General features: G+C 37.8%; 1 protein-coding gene across 1 annotated transcript; it reads left to right on the forward strand.

The window, feature by feature from the left end:
• On the forward strand, positions 1-26,919 carry LOC127436226 (DNA-binding protein RFX7). The gene is made up of 10 exons (XM_051690257.1): positions 1-936; positions 5,592-5,625; positions 16,644-16,729; positions 17,142-17,180; positions 17,836-17,958; positions 18,051-18,167; positions 18,688-18,772; positions 18,957-19,164; positions 19,328-19,629; positions 19,879-26,919. The coding sequence occupies exons 1-10, from the start codon at positions 818-820 to the stop codon at positions 23,386-23,388; spliced, it is 4,623 nt and encodes a 1,540-aa protein (XP_051546217.1). The 5' UTR covers positions 1-817; the 3' UTR covers positions 23,389-26,919.
• The last annotated feature ends 413 nt before the right edge of the window (positions 26,920-27,332 follow it).

The following is a 27,332-nucleotide window of genomic DNA, read 5'->3' on the forward strand; positions in this document are numbered from 1 at the left end:
AATACTTTATTTTCCTATACTGTAGCACAGAAGACATGATGGTTAAGTTTAGCATTATAACCTAAACTGGTGACAACATTTGTCCAATATGTGCAATGATGTGGGAGTATTTGGCATTAACAGCAGAGGACAGTGTAGAGTCGCTATGCATTTAATTCTATTTTAACAGCAGATGGCAGTGTAGAGATGTGATAGTGGCTTATGTCATCAGTAGAGGGCAGCATAGAGTTACTGGATGTATTTCTATTCTGTGTGTTGCTGTTTTCAGATTAAAGATTCATCCAGTTTCACTATCCTGGTAAAAAGGATAAACTTGAGTATAAATACATACATGCAAAATAATCACAGTTTTAAGTATTTCTATGAATTGTACACAAATATTTATAAGTAGGCCCTATTTTATATAAATGACTTTACAATCCCTCTAATAAGTGAAGACAGGTCCCTTACAAAAATACCTTAGTAGGGATTTTTTGTTGGTTTTATTTTTTATTTTATATAATTTTATTAGCAATTTTGTCCCCAAAAGTACTAGGTAGGTTAAAAAGAACATGCACGCGTCTGTGCGCATGCGCAGTCCCCGCCTGCCCGTAGCAGCTCGGTCTGTGGCGGCTGTTTGTGTCCGCCGCACCGAAAATCTCCGTGTTTTTTTCCCCACTGCTGTTGATGCCCCCGAATCCGCCCGCCGGGACGCCGCTGCTCGGTCCACACAGCCGTTGAAGGCTCGTCTAATCTCCGCTGCGGGCGTTATGCGCTCAAACGAGGCCTACACGCTGAAGCTGTCCTCTTCCTCCTCCTCATCCTCCTCCTTCCGTGCATGAATCTCACCGTGATGGCTGATGAACAACAACAACAACAGCCCGGTGCTCCCGGATCCGCGCTACAGACCCCCGAGGCGACGGCGCTGCAGTATAACAAGATTAAGAATTCTATTTGGTAAGAGATCCGATCACAACAACACTCCAGCACCATCTCGAACACATCACTGTCCTGAGAGAGCGCGAGCACACCTTGAGTCTGATGCATCTGATGTTTTGGGATCTCAGATATTATTGCATGTGAGGTCCGATTGCATTTCATGGGATGTTTGATTGTATGGCATGGGTGATGTTTTGTTTGTATGTAATGTCTGTTGTCAATTGAATGGCATAACTGATTTCAATTACACAGAATGTCCGATTTTATTGCATGAGATGTCTGATTGAAAAAAAAAAAAAAAAGGAAAAACAAAACTTGCTTATAGGTCATGTTCCTGATAAAAGGATACGGCAAGTGGGTACACTTGTTTTGTTTGTTTTTTAAATAGAAGAAATCAGAAAACACATCAGCATTTCATTAACTCATTAAACTGTCTGATTTCATTGCATGAGATATTTCATTTGAATTGCACAGAATGTTTGATTTCATTGCATTGGTTGTCTGATTTCGTTGCATGGTAATGTCTGATTTCGTTGCATAGGATGTCTGATGTCCTTGCATAGAATGCCTGATTTTATTGCTTAGGATGTGTGATTTTTGTTACATTGTAATGTCTGATGTTGTTGCATAGGATGTCAAAATTGTATTGCATAAGATGTCTGATTTCATTGCATGGGGATGTCTGATTTCGTTGCATAGGATGTCTGATGTCCTTGCATAGGATGTCTGATGTCCTTGCATAGAATGCCTGATTTTATTGCTTAGGATGTGTGATTTTTGTTACATTGTAATGTCTGATGTTGTTGCATAGGATGTCAAAATTGTATTGCATAAGATGTCTGATTTCGTTGCATGGGGATGTCTGATTTCGTTGCATGGGGATGTCTGATGTCCTTGCATAGAATGCCTCATTTTATTGCATTGGATGTGTGATTCCATTGCATGGTAATATCTGATGTTGTTGCATAGGATGTCAAAATTGTATTGCATAAGATGGTTGATTTCATTGCATGGTAATGTCTGAGTTTGTTGCTTGGTAATGTCTGGTTTCGTTGCATGGTAATGTCTGATGTCGTTGCATGGTAATGTCTGATGTCGTTGCATGGGATGTCTGATGTCGTTGCATGGGGAAGTCTGATTTTGTTGCATTGTAATGTCTGATGTCGTTGCATGGGATGTCTGATGACGTTGCATGGGGAAGTCTGATTTTGTTGCATCGTAATGTCTGATGTCCTTGCATAGAATGCCTTATTTTATTGCATAGGATGTGTGATTTTTTTTGCATTGTAATGTCTGATTTCATTGCATGGGGATGTCTGATTTTGTTGCAAGGGGATGTCTGATTTTGTTTCATGGTGACTTCTGATTTCATTGCATAGGATGTGTGATTTTGTTGCATTGTAATGTCTGATGTCATTGCATAGGATGTCTTATTGTATAGCATAGTATGTCTGACTTCATTGCATGGGGATAGTTGATTTCGTTGCATGGTAACATCTGATTTTGTTGCATGGTAACATCTGATTTTATTGCATGGTAACATCTAATTTGTTGCATTGTGACATCTGATTTTATTGCATGGTAACATCTAATTTGTTGCATTGTGACATCTGATTTTGTTGCATGGTGATGTCTGATTTTGTCGCATGGTAATGTCTGATGTTGTTGCATAGGATGTCTGATGTCATTGCATAAGATGGCTAAATTTTATTGCATAAGATATGTGATTTTGTTGCATGGGGATGTCCGATTTTGTTGCATGGTGACATCTGATTTCGTTGCATGGGGATGTCCGATTTCGTTGCATGGGGATGTCCGATTTCGTTGCATTGTGACGTCCGATTTCATTGCACGGTGACATCTGATTTCGTTGCATGGGGATGTCTGATGTTTTTGCATAGGATGTCTGATTTTATAGCATAGGATGAGTGATTTTGTTGCATGGTAATTTCTGATGCTGTTGCATAGAATATCTGATGTCATTGCATAGGATGTCTAAATTGTATTGCAAAAGATGTGTGATTTCGTTGCAAGGGGATGTCTGATTACGTTGCATGGGGATGTCTGATGTTGTTGCATAGGATGTCTGATGTCATTGCATAGGATGTCTAATTTTTATTGCAAAAGATGTGTGATTTCGTTGCGTGGGGATGTCTGATTTCGTTGCATAGGATGCCTGATTTTATTGCATAGGATGTCTAATTGCGTTGCATGGGATGTTGGGCTGAAACAATGAATCACGTTATCGACAACGTCGACAATAAAAATTGTAGTTGTTTAATAGTCGTTTGATCTCATGCGTTGTGCGAATGTCCCGATCTAAGGGGGAGAGGTTGAAACTGCACCCATCTGATGCACACTCTTGTCACGGGGACGCTCATCCCTCGAGTGCACATGCTTAATGCAGCTAGATTATCGTGATGGCTCACGACATATTGAATCATAATATATGTGTCACTGTGCATTTCTTATCATGAAGAACATTGGCAATATGCAGCTTTATTAACAAGAGAGAGTTTGTTTTTTGTGAGTTAAAGATGGATTGAAGTGAACAGAAAGGTGAGAGAGGGTAGTCTTCACCCCATTATACATGGCAACAAAATACATTTTTTTATTTGTTTTTGTTTTGGCTTGTTTTCCAATATAAATATCTAAAACTCTTTTAAAACAATGTACATTTACTTTAGCAGCTATACTGCAGAAGAAAAAATTGTTATCTGAGAATGTTGAATATAATAACAAAAAATATAAATATTATAAAATATCTAAAAATCATTAAAAAAAAAAGATGCATTGACCTGAGAAGCAGCATATAAGATATTAAGACTTTCAGAGAACAGATCTTGAATAGAAGTATATTTTGTCTTTACTGCACTCACAGAAGTGAAAAAAATACACTTATATACAAAATACACTTATTTAAGATACATTCTCTTATTTTAGCAAGTCTAAATATCTTATATGTTGCTTCTCAAGTAAATGTATCTTGTTTTAAGGATTTTTAGATCATTTTAAATGGAAAACGACAAAAACACTTGATAACAATAGGATTTTTTGCAGTGAATGTTTTACTAAATTAAACTTAAAACTATGTTTTCCCTTTAATTCAGTGAATGTTATTTAGAGGTATTTTTAAAAGATGATTTTGTCCTCTTTATTGATATTAAGCACGTTTAATATAACCTTTTAAGGCACAAGCCGAATAATCGGTTAAGAGCTAATGATTAATCGTTGCAATAATCGCTGAATAGTCGAATAATCGTTAGATTAATCGATTATCAAAATAATCATTAGTTGCAGCCCTAAAGGGTGGTTGATTTTGTTGCATTGGAATATCTGACTTTGTTGCCTTGCAATGATGTCTGATGTCATTGCATGGAGATGGTAAATTTTGTTGGATGGGGATTTGTGGTTTTGTTACATGGGAATGTCTAACTTCAGTGCATAGGTTGTCTATTTCAATTGCATTGGATGTCTGATTTAAAATAATGGGATTTTTGTGATTTCAGTTAAAGCGGTTGCCTGATTTAATTAGCAGGAGATGTCTTTTGTCAGTTTGCATGACATTTCTGAATTCACTGCAAGGGGGTGTCCAATTCATTTGATATTTCCTGGATAAAATCAGTATAAACTGGTTTAATGGAGTCACTGCAGACTGAAGGCCCAGTCTGATGAGTGTTGGAATGGCCTACATATATCAGACATGAAGATGATTTTTAGATAAAAGTTTTTCTGATTTATTTTTTTACAGTGCACAGAGATGTGTAACCAGCTCTCTGCAATTACTTTATAAAAACACCACCCATGAGTTCGCTAGCTCGCTAGTTCGAATCCCAGGGCGTGCTGAGTGACTCCAGCCAGGTTTCCTATGCAACCAAATTGGCCCGGTTGCTAGGGAGGGTAGAGTCACATGGGGTAAATGCCTCGTGGTCACTATAATGTGGTTCTCGCTCTCGGTGGGGCGTGTGGTGAGTTGAGCGTGGTTGCTGCGGAGAATAGCGTGAAGCCTCCACACGCGCTACATCTCTGTGGTAACACGCTCAACAAGCCACGTGATAAGATGCACAGATTGACGTCTCAGACGCGGAGGCAACTGGGATTCGTCCTCCGCCACCCGGACTGAGGCGAATCACTACGCGACCACGAGGACTTAAAAGCACATTGGGAATTGGCCATTCCAAAAAAAAAAAAAAAACACCCATATTTATTATGTTGACACAGACATAGTGACCTAATAGCCAGGTGAACTATAAACACACCTGTCCTGACTCGACCTTTGGCACTGTCATTCATAATGAGTTAATGAAGACCTGTTGTGTTTTCTACAAGTTCTTTATCTTTAAGGAATATTCCGGGTTCAACACAAGTTAAGCTCAATCGACAGCATTTGTGGCATAATGTTGATTAACACAAAAAAATAACTTTGACTCGTCCCTCCTTTTCTTTAAAGAAAGACGAGTCTAAATACATTTTTGTGGTAATCAACATTGCTGTCGATTGAGCTTAACTTGTGTTGAACCCGGAATATTCCTTTAAAAATACAAGTGTAACCACTTCTAAGAGCAACCCTGCCAGTTATCAGGAACTCGACCCATAAGCATGTCTTGTGTTTTCTTTACCCCCTGTTCCTGCACCCAAACGCTTTAATAATCTTTGTTTATCTTCTCTTACAGCAAATCTGTACAATCAAAAGTGGAGAGTATATTGGTAAGTCTCTCATGTCATTAAATAATAAACATGTAGTTTTGTTAGAAACATGCTGTTGGACGTTTGCAGTTTAATATTATAAAACAGAGTGTTCAGACAGCCTCATTCAGCACAACTTTCTCCTTTAGACGTTTGTTGATGTCAGTTATAGACCAACGTGTACTGTATTTGTTTTTTTAAAAAGAGTAATAAGTGAAACAGTATGCAGTATGCATCGATAAAGGTTTCAAACGGTAGTATGCTGCATTGTCACATGACCTCACATGGCATTTTCAATTCAGAAAATAAATGTGATTAATCATCATTTTTATCCAAGTTTGTGTACAAATGGCTGAATATCTGCATTTTGTTTGCAGTTGATTATTATTTCAGGTTGATTATAGGGATGGGCACGAGTACTCAAGTACTCGGGTACTCGGACGTGGCAGCAATAATCGATCATGAAAACGATGATCGATAGCGATCACGCATGATGTGACTTCTCACTTAATTCGAAATCCAGTGACAATTACCTGACAACTAAACACAAACATGTCAAAGAGGGAGCTTATTTTTAATTCTGAGATTGATTACGTTGTGGTTTTGAGGGGTACATTGATAATCAGAGACGTCTCATAGCAACCAAACTGATATACGGCGCTGCAATGCTATTGTTACGATAATCAAAAGAGAGTGTAATTAACCGTGTTTTGAACACCTGTCTCTGCAAAACGTATGCTAAACACGTTTTATCATTTCATGTAAAAACTTTGACTCGTTAATGGACATTATTTAATAAAAGTCAGTTTGTCACTGACTGTAAACCTCCCTGTCCTGTTGTGTTTGCATGATGTAACACGCACCTGCATCTCGACGAAATAAATGAAGATTTCCGCATGAGTTTCTAAGTTAGATGTCCGATATAAAATGTCATTCTGTTGCACTTTCCCCAGTTGAAAAGTGGAAACTCTCTGAGTTGAATGGAATGCTTCATGAATCACAGCAAACACAATACGGAGCATCGAGGCTTTCCCCACAAGAGCGAACACTTGGACACGCACGCACACACACACACACACACACCAGGCAGTATGGCAGTGGACTCAACGCACTGAAGCAGCACATATACAGCAGGCGAGTGTTTCAAACAGCTAGACAGAGCGCAGCTAAATGGAACACAATGCAACGTCTTCAAAACTGAACTTCAACTTAACATGCATATTAAAAACGCAATGGTTATGGTGTCTCCTGATAAGCCAAATGCAACTTAAAAAAAATAGACGGTTCAGACAGTCACTAAAAAAACTGGTGCGCGCTTACTAAGATTACTACGGTAACCTGATGGAAAAACAGACAGACGCGCATTGTGCACATTCTTTCAGAGCTGTGCAGTGAATCTTCACATAATGACAAAATATGATGTGTTATATTTTGATTATGCAATCTTTTGTACATTTTGTAACATTTTACTTTATAACAGCCTACAATGATGAATAGACGATACACTGGAACAACAAGACACAATGCAGCTATAGATGTTTGTCAGACATGTTATTATATATAAAGTACTCGACGAGTACTCGAGTAATTAGACCGAGTACTCGAGTAGACAAAATGACCAAAATGCCCATCCCTAGTTGGTTCATCACACTAATAATTAGAGGTAGACCGATATATCGGTTTTACCGATTAATCTGTGCCAGTAGTTGTTTTTGTAACTATCGGTTATCGGCAAAAATCTATGCCGATAGTTGCCAATAGTTTTTTTTTTATTATTCCTCCATGTTCCTCTGTGGCCGGTGATATTTTGATTCAATAATCAAGTTACCTAAATTGAAGCAAGGGCATGCAACGAAAATGCGCATACTTTGTCTCCAACTTCATATCTTGTATATAATAATAAATCTTATTAATCATTAAAACTCATCTGGCAATATATAACTCCTCATTTGGTGAATATATAGGCTATAAAAAAAAGCTTAATTAAGTAAATACTTAAATATAGAGCATTTTAAACGAGCCAAGTCTCCGAATCTTGACAAAACTTTAAACCGCAACAAAAAAGGTACCAAGAATTACTACCATGTTTTTGAATGTGTACCATGGTACCTGATTTTTTTTTTTTTTTTTTGTGAACATGTACCAAGGTATTCTTTGAAGTTATCATGTAAATATCATGGTATATGGATATGCCAGTCATTTAGTAGCATGGTATCGAAGTACTCTGTTATTACCAGCTGTACTATGATAGCTCTACAGAATATTGTCTTCCAGGCCACACTTGATTGTTTAGTACATGTTAGGGTTAGGGGTAAACTGTGGATTAACCAGTTCTGTTCAGGCAAACAAGCCCATAGTAATGAATTTGTCCAGTAAACACAAGTCTAATAGAGCCTTTGTAGGCTTTCTATTTTCAGTTAATTATTGCTTTAAGGGTAGTCTGTATGTCATAATGTATTTATACAGTATATGGAGCTATGGAGGATGATTCCAGGAAATCAGAACAAGGTCTTTTGTGTTGGCAGAATTCCAAGAAATCATTTAGCTTTGAGATTCATGTCATGTTAGATTTTAAGCATGTAGAATCACTTCAGTGGTATTCAGTTTGGGACAAAAGGTGATTCATACAAATGATTTAGAAATATTTGATGGACATGAACAGTGAGATAAGTAAACAGTTGTTGTTGTTGTTGTTTTAGGTAAATTAGTTTATTTAAGAAACAATCTGTGTAGTATCATGATATCAGATTGTAAATGATCTGTGTGTGCTAAAGATGCAACTAAAATCTCAGTAATAACCAGAAAAAAAAGATTTGGTGCATAACGTGGGACTTTTAAGTATAAACAAGCCAGAAACACATCTGGGACTCTTATTTTGAAATGACAAAATGATGAAAAAAACTATCGGCAATTATTGACAGATTTTTTGCCAATAACCGATAGTTCCACAAAGCAACTATCGGTACCGATTAATCTGTAAAACCGATATATCGGTCTACCTCTAGTTTATAATGAATAGAATAAAAGATTTATTGCCATGTGGCTGGGTTGATGGCGATTCTTATAGGTGCAGCTATACAACGAATATGTTATATTTGTGTACAAAAATGCACATATATAACAAATAAAAAAAAAAAAGCAGAAATCTGTGTTCCAGCGAAACACTTATAATAGAAGTCAATGGGGCCCATTTGTGGAGGGTTTAAAGGCAGAAATATGAAGCTTATAATTTTATATAAGCACTTATATTCATTCTTCTGATAAAACCTGTGTGTTATTTGAGCTGTAAAGTTCTTTATATCGTAATTTGACAGTCATTTTAGGGTTTGTTGACATTACATCGTCATGGCAACAAAGTGGTAAAATTGGCTATAACTTTACACAGAAAAGGTTAATTGATTTTATCACACTAAAATCATGTTAACATGAATATTGTTTATGTCTTATGGCTAAACTTTTGAAACAGTGAGTATTTTAACGTTTACGGATTGGCGATTTATTTATTTATTTATTTATTATTTATTTTTTATGATATAGATTATAATAAATTCTGAGACTCTCAGCCTAACACAAGATTTTTCTTATTTAATATTATATATCTCTGGGTGTAAATAAGGTGGCTCTGAAAAACTGCCTTTGTTTTGTTCCCAATTTTGTAAAATTTTTGTGTTGATATGACAAAGCAATTAATAGTTATAGCATAACAAATATAATTTATCATAATGTACAAAAACGTCTCCAGGTGTCCAAAAGCCTCTCCAAACAAATAAAACATAATAATTGAACATAAGAACTAATTACACATGCAAACACAACAATGACTAAAGGTTTGCATAGCATGCAGACATGATTTTAGTAATGAGATTATCACAGAATGAGTTTCATTCTGTGTCATTTGAGTCATCATTGAGTCTGTGTCATGTATTTGCCGCCATCTCCTGGTGGCCATATGTAACATTGTGCTTCATGTGGATTATCTAATGATCTATGCATCTGATTATCTTGTGTGTGGACTCATTTGAAAGATATTTTATTTTCCATTTATTTTTGTGAAGTTATAAGTGAAAACTCGGTGTGTAAGCAACACCAACATAGTAGTCAAAGGCATATACCTAGCTATTACTCACTATATTTTTGTCTGTGAGTAAAACAAATAGACTGGTTGTATTTTACTCTTATATGACACATGGATATTTGATCAGTTTGATGTTTTTACTGATTGCAGTAATATCTACAGTACAACACAATATACAATATTATAGTAACATTACAGTGCAATTTTTTTAATAAATTAGCAAAATGGAACACTTCTGATTTGTCTGAAAATTTCAAAGCACTTGCTCAGTTTTGGTCATAATGTCTACATGCATTGTAAAGTAGAGCTTCTAAGCTTTCAAACGATACCTATTTTGTGTTGGTCAAGACGGTAGTATTAATATTTTGACCAATTTTTTTTTCCTCGCGGGCCCATTCGCGCTTAAAAGGTTAACTTGTATTGAATCTGGAATATTCCTTTAAGTTAAATTAAATGCACAAATAATCAAATTAAAATTGCGATTATCTCCTAGTGTGATTTCTAAACTGCAAAAGACTGAGATTTAATTCAATGAATATATAATCTGCATGTGCTGTGCACTTAAAAATGAATGTGTGTAATGAATTCAGAAAAAATAACCATAATAACCATAATGGGCACATAAAATGTCTTGGAAATGTCCTGGAAAATTGTGCCTTGAAAAGGGTGGGATCCCTGATTTAGAATGCACAGCATTTTACAACGGCTATTACGATTGTGAGTGTGATTTGCTTATATACAACAGTTCAATGAACAAGTAAGTGTGTGTGTGTGTGTGTGTGTGAGAGAGAAAGAGAGAGATGGAGCGTGTGCGATCACCTGTTGCACCTCCCAAGCAGAGATGCTGTAGTGTGTTATTCAGCTTTCTGAAGATAATGTCATTTTGGTCAAATTCATCCTATTTTCTCAGTGGAAGAATAGCCGTCCAAGCGGGGGTATTCCTCCCTATTTTGCGGTAGCCGGTGCTACCGCGCAAGAGTCATTCACTATAGAAACCGCAGTCTCCTCCGGCAATTTGAACAGTATGTCTCTCCAATGTGGAAAGTCTGGTAAGAGGTAAGCGCCTTGAGTTTGTGTAATTAATCAGTCTGTTGTGTCTCTCAGCCTTAATGCTGAAGTTGTTAATGTAAAGCCATTTAAAGCTATTTCCTGGCTTTAGTAGTGTAGTAGTAATACAAGCGATCACGTAGTGCTGATGAATGAAAACACTGACTGGCGCTGACTCACTTCACGTCACCAACTGTCTCATATTACACACAAAAACTGTCTTTTGATGCCACTTTCTGGCTACAATATGTAATATAAAAATGTAATGTAAAGAGACACATATAGCTCTTAACACATCTGCACTGCTCTTAAACTTTAGTTTAGAATGGCACGAACACAAGCGGAGTGATACACACAGTGATGCGTCCGAGTGCTGATAGTGTGAGACCATCAGTACTCATAGAACATCTCTTGTCCAATCAGATTCGAGGACCGGAACTAACTGTTGTATATTGTACAATATACAATACAATGTGCTGTATACGGTACTCAAACTATAATACAATACAAGCTAGGGCTGGGCGAATATTCACGATAGTTTTGCTGATAATTGAAAACTATTCAACATTGTGAATTTCTTTTATTATGCGCTTGTTAATTGGCTATTAAGTTTCCTAAAGGGGGTGTTTTTAGACTAGTTTAATTATTCTTCCTTGTCTCATGAGTATAAGCGTTAAGACAGCGATGATCTATTTCCATTATTCAGTTCAATCTGTCCGTTTTAGTGACTCTAATTAATTTGCTCCATCAATCAAAAATGTTAATGTCTCCGTGTGGCATTATCTTATTTGTTTCTGATAAATAAATATGTTGGTAAATGTCGCTGTATATTACTAAGTGTTGTAGTGTTGAGCATTTAATTGAATAAATAATCGAGATTACAGTTACCACAATTAACTAATCGTGAGTGTCAATTAACAGCATTCCATTTCGGTCTACTCTCATTGCATTAAAATGTTAAGTTTACATGTTTTTGTGGGTTATAACCAATCACAGACGTATCTGTTACTTTCTGTGTATAATTTATACAAAACTTAAAGAAGAAAAAAACATAATTATGCCGCTTAGAGGGCCAATGTGAAGCTCACTGTTTATGCACTTTGTTGATTTAATGATGTTTTGCATGTGTAGCATAAATAAAGAAAATGGCACGCAGAGGCCCCACAAAAAAAAATACATATTTTAACCCCTTAAACTCTGGTGCATTTTTGGGCTGCCGCCCTCAATTTTTCACACTCAAATTTAAAAGCTCACCATTCTCATGTACTGTGGACTAATTGCAAATTTTTTTAATTTTTCAGAGAATCCCTCAAATAAAAAAAAAAGACTCCAATTATTTATAAATAATATTGCATGCTTTTATAATCTTAAGATATTTTGTTGTTGTTGTTGTTGTCCTAACTTTGTAAGCATGTAATTCTGGTTCTGTTCACTCTGCCTCACTTTGAAAAGTCTCATTTTATTCCACTAGTTTGCACTAGAAAAAAAATTCTCTATCACATTCCATCACAATATACAGATCTGAAATGTAGGTGGCGCTCTAACTCATTTTAGTCCTCACAGATGTGCTCGTCCATAGACATTCAGTCTAATTTTCAGTTCAAGCACCACCCTCATTATTTCATTGAATAACTCGGCCTCTGAGTGGACTAGAAGTTCAATCTAGGTGTCATTAGAAAGCTGAGATCCTCCTCTTTGCAATGATATAAAACATTTTATCATCAATAGTCGAAAACATGTTGTTCTGATTAATTGTTTTACATGCTTTTCCTTGTGGATGGCATATTTTGTTCTGGACATCTAATATATAACATTGGATTATTCAGTCAAGCAAGCTCACAGACAAGTAAACATGGCTCATTTTGTTAGAGAACTTCTCTAAGGTAAAAGCAGATGTAAAGTTTTTTAGCTATTTTGGGGCTTACAGCAGCAGTTATCGGAGCATAAAAAGACATTTGTATTTTTTGACTTGCAGAAATCATATTTCACTTTGTGATTCTTTTGAAAATCTTTCAAACTGTGGTGTTAGGGCAACAAAATAAACAGTATCGTCACATTACTGAGAATGAGAGCTTTCATTTGATATATGACTTGTCCATTTAGGTGCTATGTGAAAGACTTTTATTTTTATATAAATATTTCTACTCCATTACCTCTAGGGGGCGCTAATTTTCAACGCGAATGTTTTGAGGACTTATTTGGTTATTTTATGTAACATAAATGCAGAAGTGATGGTTATCTCTGAAAAGTTCAGATTCTAAGCTTTCATATGATACCTTATATGCCTGACTTATGTATACGGAGACTTAAATGTTTTAAGCGTAAACTTTTTTGTGATATAGCGCCCCCCTTTGTACCCGCTGGCGGGTCCATAGAGTTAATTCGACTAATTGAAATTAATCACAATTACAGTTTCAAGGGAGAAACTGTACAAATTGACAATTATGATTTTTGTTATAATCATGCAAAAATCATAATTATTGATAAAAATGATTAATGATTATTTTATCCTTGCGTTCATTTAGTGAAAAGGGTGTTGAAAACATACCTTATTATAAACATATTTAACTTATTTTTTTGTTCGTTTGTTTGTTTGTTTCTTTAAACATTTTGAATCTAAAAAGCAACAATGGATGTTTGGTTGAAATTATGTTTTTTCTGATTCAGCAATTTAAGCCATTTCTTAGCAAATAAGCTATGTAATAAACAAATACTTAAATACAAGGAAATGTACTAAATATTGCCAAAAGTATATATAAGAAATATAATTGTTGTCTGTATATCCCATCCCTTCACGTAGCCAGTGACACCTGTTGCTACTCAATGGCCAATCAGAGTCAAGATATTGGATGATTACGGCATGTTTAACTAAGAGCTCATCCATATAGAATTTATTCATTGCTACAATGATGCTTATCTATAATCCCAGGGTTTTAAAAGTGTTCAATATCCAGAATGAACCTTTAAAAGAGTCAAATGGCTCCATTGACGACAAAGAATTAGGCTAGTTTTGGTACCTCAAAGATATATAACCTCTACTTGGTACATCACACTGTACGTTTAGGAAACAACAGTGAATTTTGTCTTTTATTTTTTCATTTAATGCTCATTGGCTGTTATGCCTCACCCCATTCATGAGTGCCAGTTACCCCTAGCAACAAAGAGGCAAATAGAATAGGAAGAGGTGAGAAGAATTCATCTCGGGAGCCAATCGAAAGCGAGGTGGGCGGAGCCCGCGCTGATAAGACGTGTTGCCAGTGTTTCAGCGTTGACATGCATGTTTACTGTCAGGGTTTACATGGCAACCGGCTGTGAGTAGAGCAGGATTGCAGGTTTGCTCATATGCGCAGACACACTACTGTATTGTGTGCCTGGCAGACTCGAGGGGGTCTGTTGTTAGAATCCGCCAACCTCGCGGAAAAGAATGAAGGAGAAAATGTCAGAGTCCGCGGATATGTGCATAGGGCCCAAATTTAAATTCAGGTGATTCTTCAGTTGGAGGCATTTTTTTTTACTATTTGAAATCTTCAGTTTATAAATTTGGCAGACAATTTTATGCAAAGTGACTCACAGCTCATTCAAGTTAAACTTGAAACTATTATATGAATGATACAAATAATTCAATTGATTGAGTTAAAATTCTTAAATACTGAACGGTTTGGTAATGATGTTAAATAAAGCTACTTTCAGTTGATAATGTAAAAATCTTAAAATTGATAACATTTCTGATCTTCAAACTGTCACATCTCATTTTCATGGTAATCAAATGTAAACCTTTTTTTTTTTTGTTGTTGGAAAAACTCAGTGTGATCTTAATAATGTTCTTGTTTTTCTGAAATAGTTTTGCGTTCCATTATAACAAGTTTGGCGTTCCATCGCAATAAATGTACCATGGTTTACTACAATAAACATATTTTAAACATGATATTTGTAGTAGAGTTAGACCGATATATCGGTTTTACCGATTAATCGGTGCCGATAGTTGCTTTTTGGAACTATTGGTTATCAGCAAAAATATGTCAAAAGTTGCTGATAGTTTTTTCATCATTACAAAAACGTATTTTATGGTAAATTCGACTCATTGAAATTAATCGCAATTACAATATCAAGGGAGATAATTGACAATCATTTTTGTTATAATCATGCAAACAATTTTTTTTATAGTTTTCCATGCCCACACAATAGTTGTGCGTTCCTTCGCAATACATTTACCATGGTTTTACTACAATTAACATATTTTATCCATGATATGTAGACCGATATATCGGTTTCACCGATTAATTAGTGCCGATAGTTGCTTTTTGGAACTATCGTTTATCTACAAAAATCTATGCCAATTGTTGCCGATAGTTTTATCATCATTTCAAAATAAAAGTCCCTGGTGTGTTTTGGGCTTGTTTATAGTTAAAAGTCCTGCATTATGCACCAGATCGTTTTTGTTTTGTTTTTCTGGTTATTATTGGGACTTTGATTCATTTTTATTGAATCTGATTTTATTCATTTTGGACTTTTGTCTTTGCCCACCATAGTAAAGAAAGAATAAGAAAAAACGATTTTTGGCATGCTGTAAATCTATTTTAAAACGTATCGGCCGATTAATCGGTTATCAACGAAAACTATGGTAATAAAAAACATAATTTTGTGGTTATGGTTTTACTGTACAAATACCAAAGTTTAACTATTGTTTTACTATAGTAATATTGTAGACTGAAGTAACCATAGTTTTTGTCAGAAATCAAGTTTTTTCTATAGTAATATTGTAGTAATGACTGTTGTAGGCTAACCATGCTTTTATTTATTTTTTGGCGGAAACCATGGTTTTACTATAGTAATATTGTAGTAACTATTATATTAAGTAACCATGTTTACCAATGGTTAATCTTATTGTTACTATGGTTTTATACTATGGTATTTGTTGCAAAACCATAATAACCACAAAATTATGATTTTTATTACCACAGTTTTCGAAGGTTTCACTTCGAATATCAAGGTTAAAGTGTTTACTGTAGTAAAACTATGGTTAATTTTTTGCGAGGGCACGCAAAACTATTTCAGAAAAAAATTTCCCACTCTGTCCTCTAAGGGGTATGGTAATGACGGCAATAATGTCAACTTTTTTTGTTTTTTATGAAAATGAAACACCATGACTTTAACTCCTTAAAAAGACTGATTAGTCCAAACTATAGAAATCCAGGCAAATTTAACAAATCAACACTGTTAAAAATGTAGAAAAAGTAATTAAAGAGACACAATCTAAAGGTAAGGACTATATGTTATGGCAGGTCAAATTTACATTTATTTAATACAATTTGCAATGGAATAACTAGTTAAAATGCGATGTTTTCCCACGGAAATACCCATTCTTGAAATCAAAAATGCAATTTCAACTAGTAAAAGTCGTAATTTTTCACTATGATCTGTCATTTGATTCTGTTCAAAATGCAATTACTGGCATCTATAATTAATTTCCTAATAGTATAAATTCCAAATACAAATATCAGCAATGTACTTCTTAGTAGTAAAAATTGTATTGTAACTATTAATAATACCTTTTAAGATATCTGTAATTACTTTTCAGTTTATTTAAATCTGAAACCCTTTTCCAGATCTGAAATACTGATTCTAATATGTTAAAATTAATTTGCAGATATCGAAAATATGTATTTTTACTAGTAGTAATTCAATTGTTGATATGAGAAATGGACATTTGCACAAGTGAAAATTGAATTGCAGATATTTATAATTTATATCCGGCGCTTCACTAATTGTCAAAAGGGTTTTATCCCTTCCGATTTTATATTGAGATTACTGTGTTAGCATGCTGGGTTTTGTTTTGTAGAGTAAAAATAATGCCGAACTTGTCTGAAATGTCTGTTCTGTGACTTGTAATAAATTCTTGTGTCGTTCATTCATACAGCAAGATGTTGAGAAGTTTACAGACATTGAAAAGCTCTACCTCTACCTCAAGTTGCCTTCTGGTCCCAGCAGTGGCAATGACAAAAGGTGCGTCCTCCTTTCAAACATCTGCATTATCCTCCATATCCCCCTTTTTTTATTTTAACACCTCAAACCATTTGTGATTTTAGTGCTTTTCAATATCCTGTAGACTTATTGACACATAGCGTTTACATTCATTGCAACATGGATATCTAGTGAAATGCATCTATGAGGCAAAATCAAGACAAGTAAAATCAGTTTTGATTATTTTTGGTAATATTTCCTAATTTTGCATTTGTTGTTGTTTTTCACTTTCATTTGACATGCTGTACTGAGTCATATGAACTAATCATTTCACAGTTCAAACTGGTTTTGTGTAAATTATGACATTACAATATCCAGCTTTCCTGTGTTTCATCATTTGTTTTCCCTTATGTGTCCATCATGTCATCCCTCAATCCGACATGATGTCCAATAGAACTGAAAATCAGAGGGCGTCTGCCAGTCCTCCAATATGGTACTACAACTTTACAAATATATTAATGGGGAAATAGTTTATTTACTCACCCTCATGGCTTTAAAAACCTGTATAACGGGCTACCACCCTTGGAGTTCGCTAGTTCGAATCCCAAGGCGTGCTGAGTGACTCCAGCCGGGTCTCCTAAGCAACCAAATTGGCCCGGTTGCTAGGGAGGGTAGAGTCGCATGGGGTAACCTCCTCGTGGTCACTATAATGTGGTTTGTTCTCGGTGGGGCGCGTGGTAAGTTGAGCGTGGATGCCGTGGTGGATGGCGTGAAGCCTCCACACGCGCTATGTCTCCGTGGCAACGCGCTCAGTAAGCCACGTGATAAGATGCGCAGGTTGGCTGGGATTCGTCCTCCGCCACCCGAATTGAGGCGAATCACTACGCCACCACAAGGACTTAAAAGCGCATTGGGAATTGGGAATGCCAAATTGGGTTAATCAATCCCCCCCCAAAAAAGCCTGTATAACTTTCTGCGAAAGGAAGAAGTTATACAGCTTTAAAACAACATGAGGGGGAGTAAAAGATTTCATTTTTGAGTAAACTATTGCTTTAAAGTTTTGTACTGGGCCAAAGAAAGCGTACACACCGTTTTCTGAAGCTACAGCAACAATATTTCAAGCCTGTCTCATACTTTTTTCTCCTTAGCGACCAGAATTCAATGTCGTCGAGCCGGACTCAACAGATGTACGCGTTCAACTGGATCCGGAATCACCTGGAAGAGCACCCCGAAACCTCACTGCCGAAACAAGAGGTGTACGACGAATACAAGTGAGTGTGCTTCAACACGGCAGTGATGGACAGATTGTGTTTGTACTACTCATTACTTGCGTGTTTATCTAATGACACGTTCTGTGTTGCAGGAGTTATTGTGACAATCTGGGCTACCATCCTTTAAGTGCAGCTGATTTTGGAAAAATCATGAAAAATGTTTTTCCTAACATGAAGGCACGCCGTTTGGGCATGAGGGGGAAATCAAAATATCCTTTAGTGTGCAAAAAGCATTTACTGTATATTTTCAATTTGAGATGTACCCTAGAAATACATTAGGTGCAAGAAGGGATGGGCGATATAAGTAAAAATTTATATTGCAGATTTGGGTTTTTTTTGGTCAATAACGATATAAATTACGTTATGCACATTTTTGGAAAAAAGTCAATTATAAACAAACCGAAAAAAATAACAAATGTTCCTTTTTTTTTAAATGATGTCCAGTGTAATGGTAGACATTTCACACATTTGAAAAACATTACATTTTTTATTTTTTTATTTTTCACCATTGACACATTTCAACTGGTATATTGTTTAAACCGGTATATCGCCCACCCGTAGGTACAAGCAAGATATTTGTTTGCACAAGTTTGACTTGGTTTGCTGTGTCCATTGCACTGCACAACATCTACTTATGTGCGTACTTGTATGGTATTATTAAGTTCATTTGTGCTTGCACTGATTATATGTGAGAGGCCTTTTGAATCTTTTCCATAACCAAATTATTACGTACTGCTACAGTGGACTGAGGAAAAAAGCGTTTGTTCACATGCCGTCGCTCCCGAACCTGGACTTACACAAATCAGGAGATGGGGTCAGTATCACTTTCATGTCAAACCACAAAAAAGGGAATCAAATCAGACTTTTTAAATACCCTAATTACAACAACAATAATGTAATTTCAGTTTTGAAATTTTCTGTTTGTTTGAAAAAACTATTATTGCTACAAGCAAAACTGATGAAGAATGTAGTTAATGCAATTGGTTTCCCTTTTTTAGTGTGAGTTGTTGGAGTCAACGGGTCAGTCTCCCAGTGCTGAGGATGAGATGCGCTCTGCAGCGTGTGGTCTGGTGTGTGAATGGGCCCAAAAAGTTCTGAGTCGGCAGTTTGACAGTGTGGAGGAGCTCGCCCGCTTTCTGCTCAACAGTCACTATATCGGCACAAAGTCCATGGCAGCGCTGACTGTTATGACTGGAACCCCAACAGGCAAGAAACGAATTTGAACTTGTGTGCAATTAAATGTACAAACCTAGTGCCATTTTTGGGGGGGCGATTTAATCCATTTTTAACATTTTATCTTTTCTATTGTATGAAACAGTACTGCCCAACTAAACTCAGTGTTTTAAATCCTTTTTGATAAAAATTGCAGGTATGAAAACCCCTACGCCAGCTTCTGCATTTGTGCCAACTGGCGAAGCCAATGCTTTCCAGCCACAAGTGAAGACCCTCCCTTCGCCCTCTGTAGATGCCAAACAGCAACTGCAGCGTAAGATCCAGAAGAAGCAGCAAGAACAGAAGCTCACCTCTCCTTTGCCTACTGAAGCCCAGGTCAGGAGGGCAGAGGCGGGCACACCAGGCCCTGGATCCAGCCTCACATCTGGAAGTTCTGCATTACTGTCCCCTCAACCAACCATAGGCATTGTGGTAGCTGCAGTGCCAAGTCCTATCACAGTAAGGAGATTTTGAGATGTTCTGAAAGCTGTTGGAGAACCATATCCATTTAGAGTTAAGTTACAATTCTAATTAAATGCACTTTAACCAAATAACCAAGGTTTTTGAGTTTACTTGAAAATTACAGCCAGGTGTGTTGGAGCAGGGTCGGAACTAAACTCTACTGGAAAGTGGCTCTCCAAGAGTAGAAATGAGTAACTATGATTCAGATTGTAGAATGTCTACATTTTTCATTTTTTTTACTTGCAGGTTCAGAGAAACAGACAACTGATGACCTCTCCAAGTCCTGTCGGGGCAGCAGAGGGAAAAGTTGTACCTGTTAACTTCCAGGTTGTGACACAACCTGTTAAGCAGTCTCCAAAAACACCCCAGAATGTCCCTGCCAGCCCAGTCGGTGACAGGTTGGCCAGACACCGTTACACCCAGATTTTACCTAAACCCTCTGCCACAAGCGCAATTGCACTTCGCTCGCCCCCAACACTCCTCATCACCAACAGTCCCATCAAGACGGTGATGCCCACGCCTCATGTTAGTTCAGTAAATGTGGTCAAGATGACTGCAATATCACTAGCGCCTAACAGTAGTAGCAGTAGTAGTAGTACTCCAACCCCATTGCGACCTGCTTCAGCTGGCGTCAGTAGCACAATTTCCCAGGAAGAGTTGAACCAAACCCAGCAAGCTCAGAATGGTGGACCTACCACAGCATTTCAGTCACCTGGGGTCGGGAAGGCTGGGCGACCTTTCATGACCCCAACCCCATCAGTGTCCACAACAACCAGTGAGGTGAGGTTGACATTTGAAGCTGTGAATGACTCATCTACTGCTGTTGACAAACAAAGAACTGTATCAGGGGCAAGTACAGGACAAAAGAATGAAAGAGCCACTAAATTTAGGGCTTCCAGTGAACCATCTCTTCTTGTTAAGGCATCACCTGTGCCTGAGAGAGTAACCAGGGCCAAGAGTGACTCATCAACCCCATCAAGTACAATCATGGGGGCAGTTGCCCCATTCAGCAATATCAAAAACAATCATCAGCCGGAAAGTACTTTGTATTTAACCGTTACTAGCCAGAATGCAGATGCTGAATTGGCATCCATTGGTATGTTGACAACTGCAAGCACTTCTCCCAAAGATGCTGTTCTTGGTCTGAAAAGCCCTCGAAAGCGTTCTGCGTCTAGTTTGGAAATGCATACCATCCCAGTTAAAAGAGTATTCATTTCACAGCAACCTCTGGATGTTGGCAACAATACTAAACCTGGTCTAGTCATAGCAGCTAAGAAGATCCAGAGACCCGGAACCCCAGCGAGACCAGAGAGTGCTCCATGCAAAGTGACACTGAGACAGAGTAGCTCTCTTCCAACTCAAATCTTGGCTCTTTCCGATACTCCCATTGGAACCCTGGACACCTGTAAAACTGTTAATCCTCAGAGCTCTTCACAAATGGACAATGAGGTTGCTGAAATTAGCACTAATGAAACAGCTTCCGGTAGTAGCACAATTTCAGATCATTCCTTACTGCAGCAAATCACTAGTCACCAACGGGTCACCAGTGAAGTTTCTCAGGAGGCATCTGCTGTAAGTGAGCTTAAGAGCTCATTACAAGACTACTCGCAACAGATACAAGCAGAACACAAGCAGATTGCAGCTAATCCCTTACCGTTGATGGCCCAAGCACCAGAGGCCTCAAGTCAGCTCACTCTTCAACAGGACATTGTTGATTTTGCAGGAGCTCATGCTAGCATTGATTATTTTCCCTTCAATGATGATGATATGACCCAGGATAGTATTGTAGAAGAACTCGTACAGATGGAGGAACAAATGAAGCTGAATAGCAGTTTGCAATCCTACCTAAGTTGTGTAGACATATCCCTAAAAGGTCAAGCCACAGTTTGCCAAGGAACGATGATGTCGCCCCATCAGACCAGTACACAGTTCTATCACTCCTCCCATAGTTGCGCCACACCGATCCACACACCAACACCGACTCCCACACCGACACCAACTCCGACTCCAACTCCCACCTCTGAGATGCTACCAGGCGGGCATAGCTTGACCAGAGAGAGCCCTTGTTCCAGAATGGCACCTGTAACCCCTGTGGATAGCATCTTGGGTGGGCGCCATACACCCATCAGCACTCCTCTCTCAAACTGCAGCAGCAGTGTCCCTCCAAGCCCCGTTGAATGCAGGAACCCATTTGCGTTCACCCCTATTAACTCAAGCATAACCGGTTATCATGATGCAAGTGTTGTGTCAAGCAGTCCAGTTAAACCCATGCAAAGGCCAATGGCAACCCATCCAGATAAAGCTAAACTAGAGTGGATCAACAACCGGTATAACAGTACTGCGGGCTCTCCTGTTATCTCAAACAACAATACCATTAGTATCCTGCCGAGTTACCAGGATCTGGTTGAGGATCACTTCCGCAAACCACATGCCTTCGCCATCCCAGGTCAGTCTCTCCAGTCTCAGTCAAGGCATCAGGATGGAAATTTGGGAAGGTTGATGACTGTTTCTCCTGTGCCACAAGGACCACAAGCAGCCCTTAGTGGCAAGCAAGAAAGTTTTGCTGTCCCAGCTCCATTGGACAGCAAAGGGACAGGAAGCACATCTACATCAGGGAGTGGAACTTTCCGGTGTCGTAGCGTCAGCCCGGCGGTTCGTCAGCGTAATCTTAGTGGCACCACTGCACAAACAGTCACAACCCTGAGATCTGTTGTGTCTCCCTTTAATTGCCCCTTGACATCTGAGGTCCTGAGCATTCTCTCCAACAACCAATCAGTGGTCAGTGCCAGCAGCTTGGCCCAGAGGAGCCAATCCGTGCCACTAAATATCATGATGCAGTCTGAGCTGTTGCCTGTCAGTCACCAGGCACAGCAAAGCAATAGCGCCAAGATCACCACTGTGCTCCTCAGCAAGATGGACACGGATGGAGATGATGCCGTGCGAGGAATGGGCGTCAATAACCATCCTGCCAATTACACAGCAAGGATGAACTTGACCCAAATATTGGAGACCACACAGGGCTTTTCTGGAGGCCCCAATCATCAGAACCAGCAACTGCCTCTGGACTCGAGCCCTTCACCTTTCGACTTCCAGAAGACTGGTTACCTCATAAGCATGGGAGAGGAACAGGTTACCTTCTCCTGTGATGACAGCCAAGCACAATCAGGCTCCGGGCTGCAGCAACAAGAAGTGCAGCTTCAGCTTGAAGAACAACATTTGGAGCTGCAAGATCAACAGCTTCAGCTCCAGAATCAACAGCTGCAACTTCAAGATCAACAACTGCAACTTCAGGACCAACAGTTGCAGTTGCCGGACCAACCAGAGTTACAAGAAGATCCCGAACTCACCAAACAGCACTTGTTACCCCAAACTTCACAGCAGGTTGATGTTGACCAGGAGCAGCAAGAGCATCTGGACTTCAACACCACCGTCAAGGATCTCTTGGGGGAGGACGGACTCAACCCCAGTTCACAACTTGTTGGACAAGTAGCATCAGAGCTCAGTGCTGTTGCCTCTGACTTCTCCAATGATATCCGGTTGACCTCGGATCTCTCGAGTAGCATTAACGACCTAAACACTTTGGACCCCAACTTGCTGTTCGACCCCAGTCAACAGCAGGACCAATATGAAGACGCCACACTGGAAGAACTGAAGAACGACCCTCTGTTTCAACAGATTTGCAGTGATACTGTGAACTCTGCTGGATTCGATTGGCTGGAGAACAAAGACCAGCCAACGGTGGAAATGTTGGGATAATATTATTATTTACTGTTTCTTTTGACGTTGTTGTTGTCGTTTATATTTATGGTTTCTGTTGAGGTTTTTTTTTTTATCGTGTCATTTTGTGTATCCTTTACGTACAAAAATTGTCGAATGAAGTGTTTGTGCAGCAAAAATCTGGACGCTTTGGACTGTCCAGTATAAAGTGCCAGCCTGAAGTAAGTCTCTTACAGGCATGTGCTTTGATCTTGTTTTGTTTGTATCTCTGTTGTATGATTTCACAGATCATTCCAGTCATTTCTCTCCATATTTTAGAAGTATTTTACAGCGATAACAAGTATTTTCTCTGGTTCCAACTGGTACTAATGTACATTTAATACAGTTAGACATCACCTGGTGCACAGTCTAATCGCAAGCATAATCTTGTTTATTTCACTCTCTTTTATATTGGGGTCCACTACAACATAGTGGATAATGAAAACATGCATGCATAATTTGCTCTTGTATTTCAACAAAATGCAATATTCCAAGTGACAAATCATTGACTTTGCGATAACTCCCTTTCTAGACAGTCGTCCGAGTATCTTTTATCGTTGCTTTGGGAGTACGGCAGGTTGTCCGATTGCAAAGAAGTATACCCAAATATCGCAAGTACAGCGGAGGTAAAATATCACATTTACATATCGCAAATCATCAGTTCAGTGAACTGCAATGATTTTAGGTGCTACTTGGTGCTGACTATGAAAATCGCGTTAACTGAACCATTCATCAGCCGTTTGCTTTGACAAAATGAATTCACACATTTTGGGCAAAAAGGTATTTATGGCCATATCACTTGTACTCTTAAAACTGTTGGGGAGGTTTTTGTTTGTTTGTTTGTTTTGGCTATATATGTTTAAAAAAAGAAAAAGTTGAAGAGAAGACTCGCTTGCCTTATTTCTAGAGTCTTAAGGCCTTATTCCACTTCATAAAAGGCGTTGTTGTGATGTTCTGATTTTAACAATTTCTTAAAAGAATGATCTAGGTGCACTTGTCTTTTGTTGTGAATTAACAGTGAAGTTTCCAGAACATCTTATCAAACTAACTCCGTCCACCTTTATTTAGTGCATCATTTCAGATTGGTAGTTTCTATGACTATGGTATGGTGATGGCTAGATATTCTTTACAAGGATATATGACTAACTTCAAAGAGCAAACCTGTGTTGTTTCTCCGGCCTTAACTCCATACCAAAGAGAAGCTGTCAAAGAACGAGTAGAGATTGTGATCTCTTGTTGTTTTTATCTTTAATTGCCTGACATCCGAAAGGGATCTTGTAGGACTAGTAGGACATGTTTTTCTTGGTTTAGCGGATTGCGATAAAGAATAATTCCTCGATGAATTAATATTTGTGCAAATTATGTATATGGACATGTCGGATGTACAGATAACTATGGATCGGGGTGCATGTTGTAGAAGATCATGAAGGCTGAATTTGGCTTTTCGTAGACGTCAAAGGTAGAGCCACATTTGTACAAAGGACGTAGTGGTCATCATGATATTTGCATTTTATCAAGACGCTTAGGTAGATGAGAGTGCCCTTACGAAAAGAGAAAATGTCGATCATAACGAGTGCAAAGCAGCACGAATCCGCTTTGTTACGTTTCTGGCTTCTGTGATTTAGTCTTGCTGTCTGTTGCTCTGTAACTTGCTGATGTACCATTTTTCGTAGGAGTTTATTGGTTCCTGCATAGGCAGATGTGATGTGTAAATGGAGGGAGGATATTATAGCATGGATTTATTGAGAAAAAAAGAAATTAGATAAGTCTTCAATGTAAAGGCGTTCATTTTATCGTGACATAGCTAAATGTTAATGTGCAGAGACGAATCTTAAGAGCAGACACTGGAAAAGGGTTTGAAATTCAGAAAACGTACAGACATGCATTTTTATTGCACTGAAAGGTTTTACATTTTACGTTTTTACGTTTGTTCGTTTTAGATGTTTTAAAGGAGCAGTTTCACCCAAAATGGAAATTTTTGCGAATATTGAATATTTTTTACAATTTTCATTTTTGGGTGAAACATTCCTTTAGGGACAAAATAAACAATTGGTGCCCGCTTTGTTTTTCTTTAAAAGACGATAAATTTCAAAAGGGGAATTACAATGAACAGTTGCCTTGTGTAGCAATGAGTCCTTATCTCAATGAGATCGGCGATGTACAACTTCTCATAGCTGAGAATAAAATATGAAAATAAAAGATTTTAAAGAAACCAACATGCATCACCATGTTATAAAATGACTGTATGTGCACATGTATGTTAAACTATCTATGGTGGTATTCGTTGTGACCACTCCCTTAACCAATCAGAGCACTGGTGGTGTTGACCAGAGCGAGCGGGGACGAAAAAGTAGTTCTTCAAAAGCTATATGCATTTTATGATGTTTACTAAGTTAAAATGAGTCTTTGTTTATTAATGTTGTTTTAATTGTTTTTTTGTTTGTTTGTTTTTTTACATAAATCTTCAATTTGCTTCTTTTTGTATAAAAAAAAAAAAAAAAAATGCCTATGTGAAGAAAGCTGTAAATATTTTCTTTGTTCCGGCATTTAATAATGCACTGATTACCGTTTTATTATTTTATTTCAGTAAATTTACAATCCTTTTTTGATACACAGGGATTGATTCCGCAGTAGGTCTGATGTTGTTTGTCAGGATGGTCCAGTAGAAAACCGTGTTCATTATTTCTGTCCGTTTGGAACTGTAGATTTGAGCGCTGGTATTATTATCTGCTGTATGTGGACAGTAGCCTGTTAATATTGCAAAAGCGCATCAGCTGTTTGTTTTCGTTTTTTTGTTTTTCCAATGGAAAGTACTCACAGGTGAGATTTTTTTAAGTGGTTTTAAAAGCCAATAAACATTTTTTAAACAATATTGTTTGGTCTTGTTGTGTTTTTTTGTGCAGTACAGTTTGAGAATAACCATGTCCTCTAGTGGCTACATCAGACACTGCTGTCTCGTGGCGTGCGGTCATTCATTTGGACAGTATGTCGCTAGAGGTCATTAAGATTAAACGAGTAGGTGTCGGGCCATGGGAAAGGGGACACGGCACCCGGCAGCTTCGCTCTCATTGGTCAAAGGCAAATCCAGGGTGAACCCCGTCTCTTTGACCTTTGTGGGCATCTGAATGGCTGCTGGGACCTTTGACCTCTGGCTTGGACAAAATGACCCCATTCCACCAAAAGCTGAGCTGATCGAATATGCAGAAGAGTAATTATCATTTGTTTGTGGTTTTGGCTTGTTCTGATATATAAGTATCTCTTATCTTGAACTACCACTAATTCGGGGTGTTTGTTAAGGTTAGTGTTGCTTATATTTAGAGTTTGTATTAAACCGCAGTATATATGATCCATTTCCCAAGCCAAATGTTTTTTTGCATGCCAGTTTGTGCATTTTGCTCCATTTGAAAATTGGTAGGACACTTGTGTAAAAAGACTGAAATATCTTAACACACTTTTGTCCAATATATCATATTATATAAAAGTTTAGCCTATTATAGCAATATTTCACACAGTCAATATGACCCATTCTGTCCTAATAAATAATAGATGAATGCTGATGTTTGGGATGAGTTGTTTTGTACATGTTTCTCCATTCTGTGTCAGCTGATCTCTTCAGCTGCTCATCTGTTGTCCTGAAGGTTGAGGGGCATCCCGGCCAGTACATCTGCTTTTAGGATCAATAACTGCACAGCACGCATGCACGCATCATATCTCTTCGTAATAGTGTTTTCTGGCATATCATGACATCAATAAACAGAAAACACTTAATGTTATATGGGCTGTAACACAGAACTATCACATATATATCTAAATATTGGAGAAGAATGTTTAACTGTGGATTTGGCATCTACATTGTATTTACATTTGCATGAAAGCCAGTTAGGTATTAAATACAAACTCTCTTTTAATATCAAAAGATAGCATATTAAATGTGAAAACAATAT

Source organism: Myxocyprinus asiaticus, chromosome 46 (genome assembly GCF_019703515.2).
Source record: "Myxocyprinus asiaticus isolate MX2 ecotype Aquarium Trade chromosome 46, UBuf_Myxa_2, whole genome shotgun sequence".
NCBI classification, from domain to species: Eukaryota; Metazoa; Chordata; class Actinopteri; order Cypriniformes; family Catostomidae; genus Myxocyprinus; species Myxocyprinus asiaticus.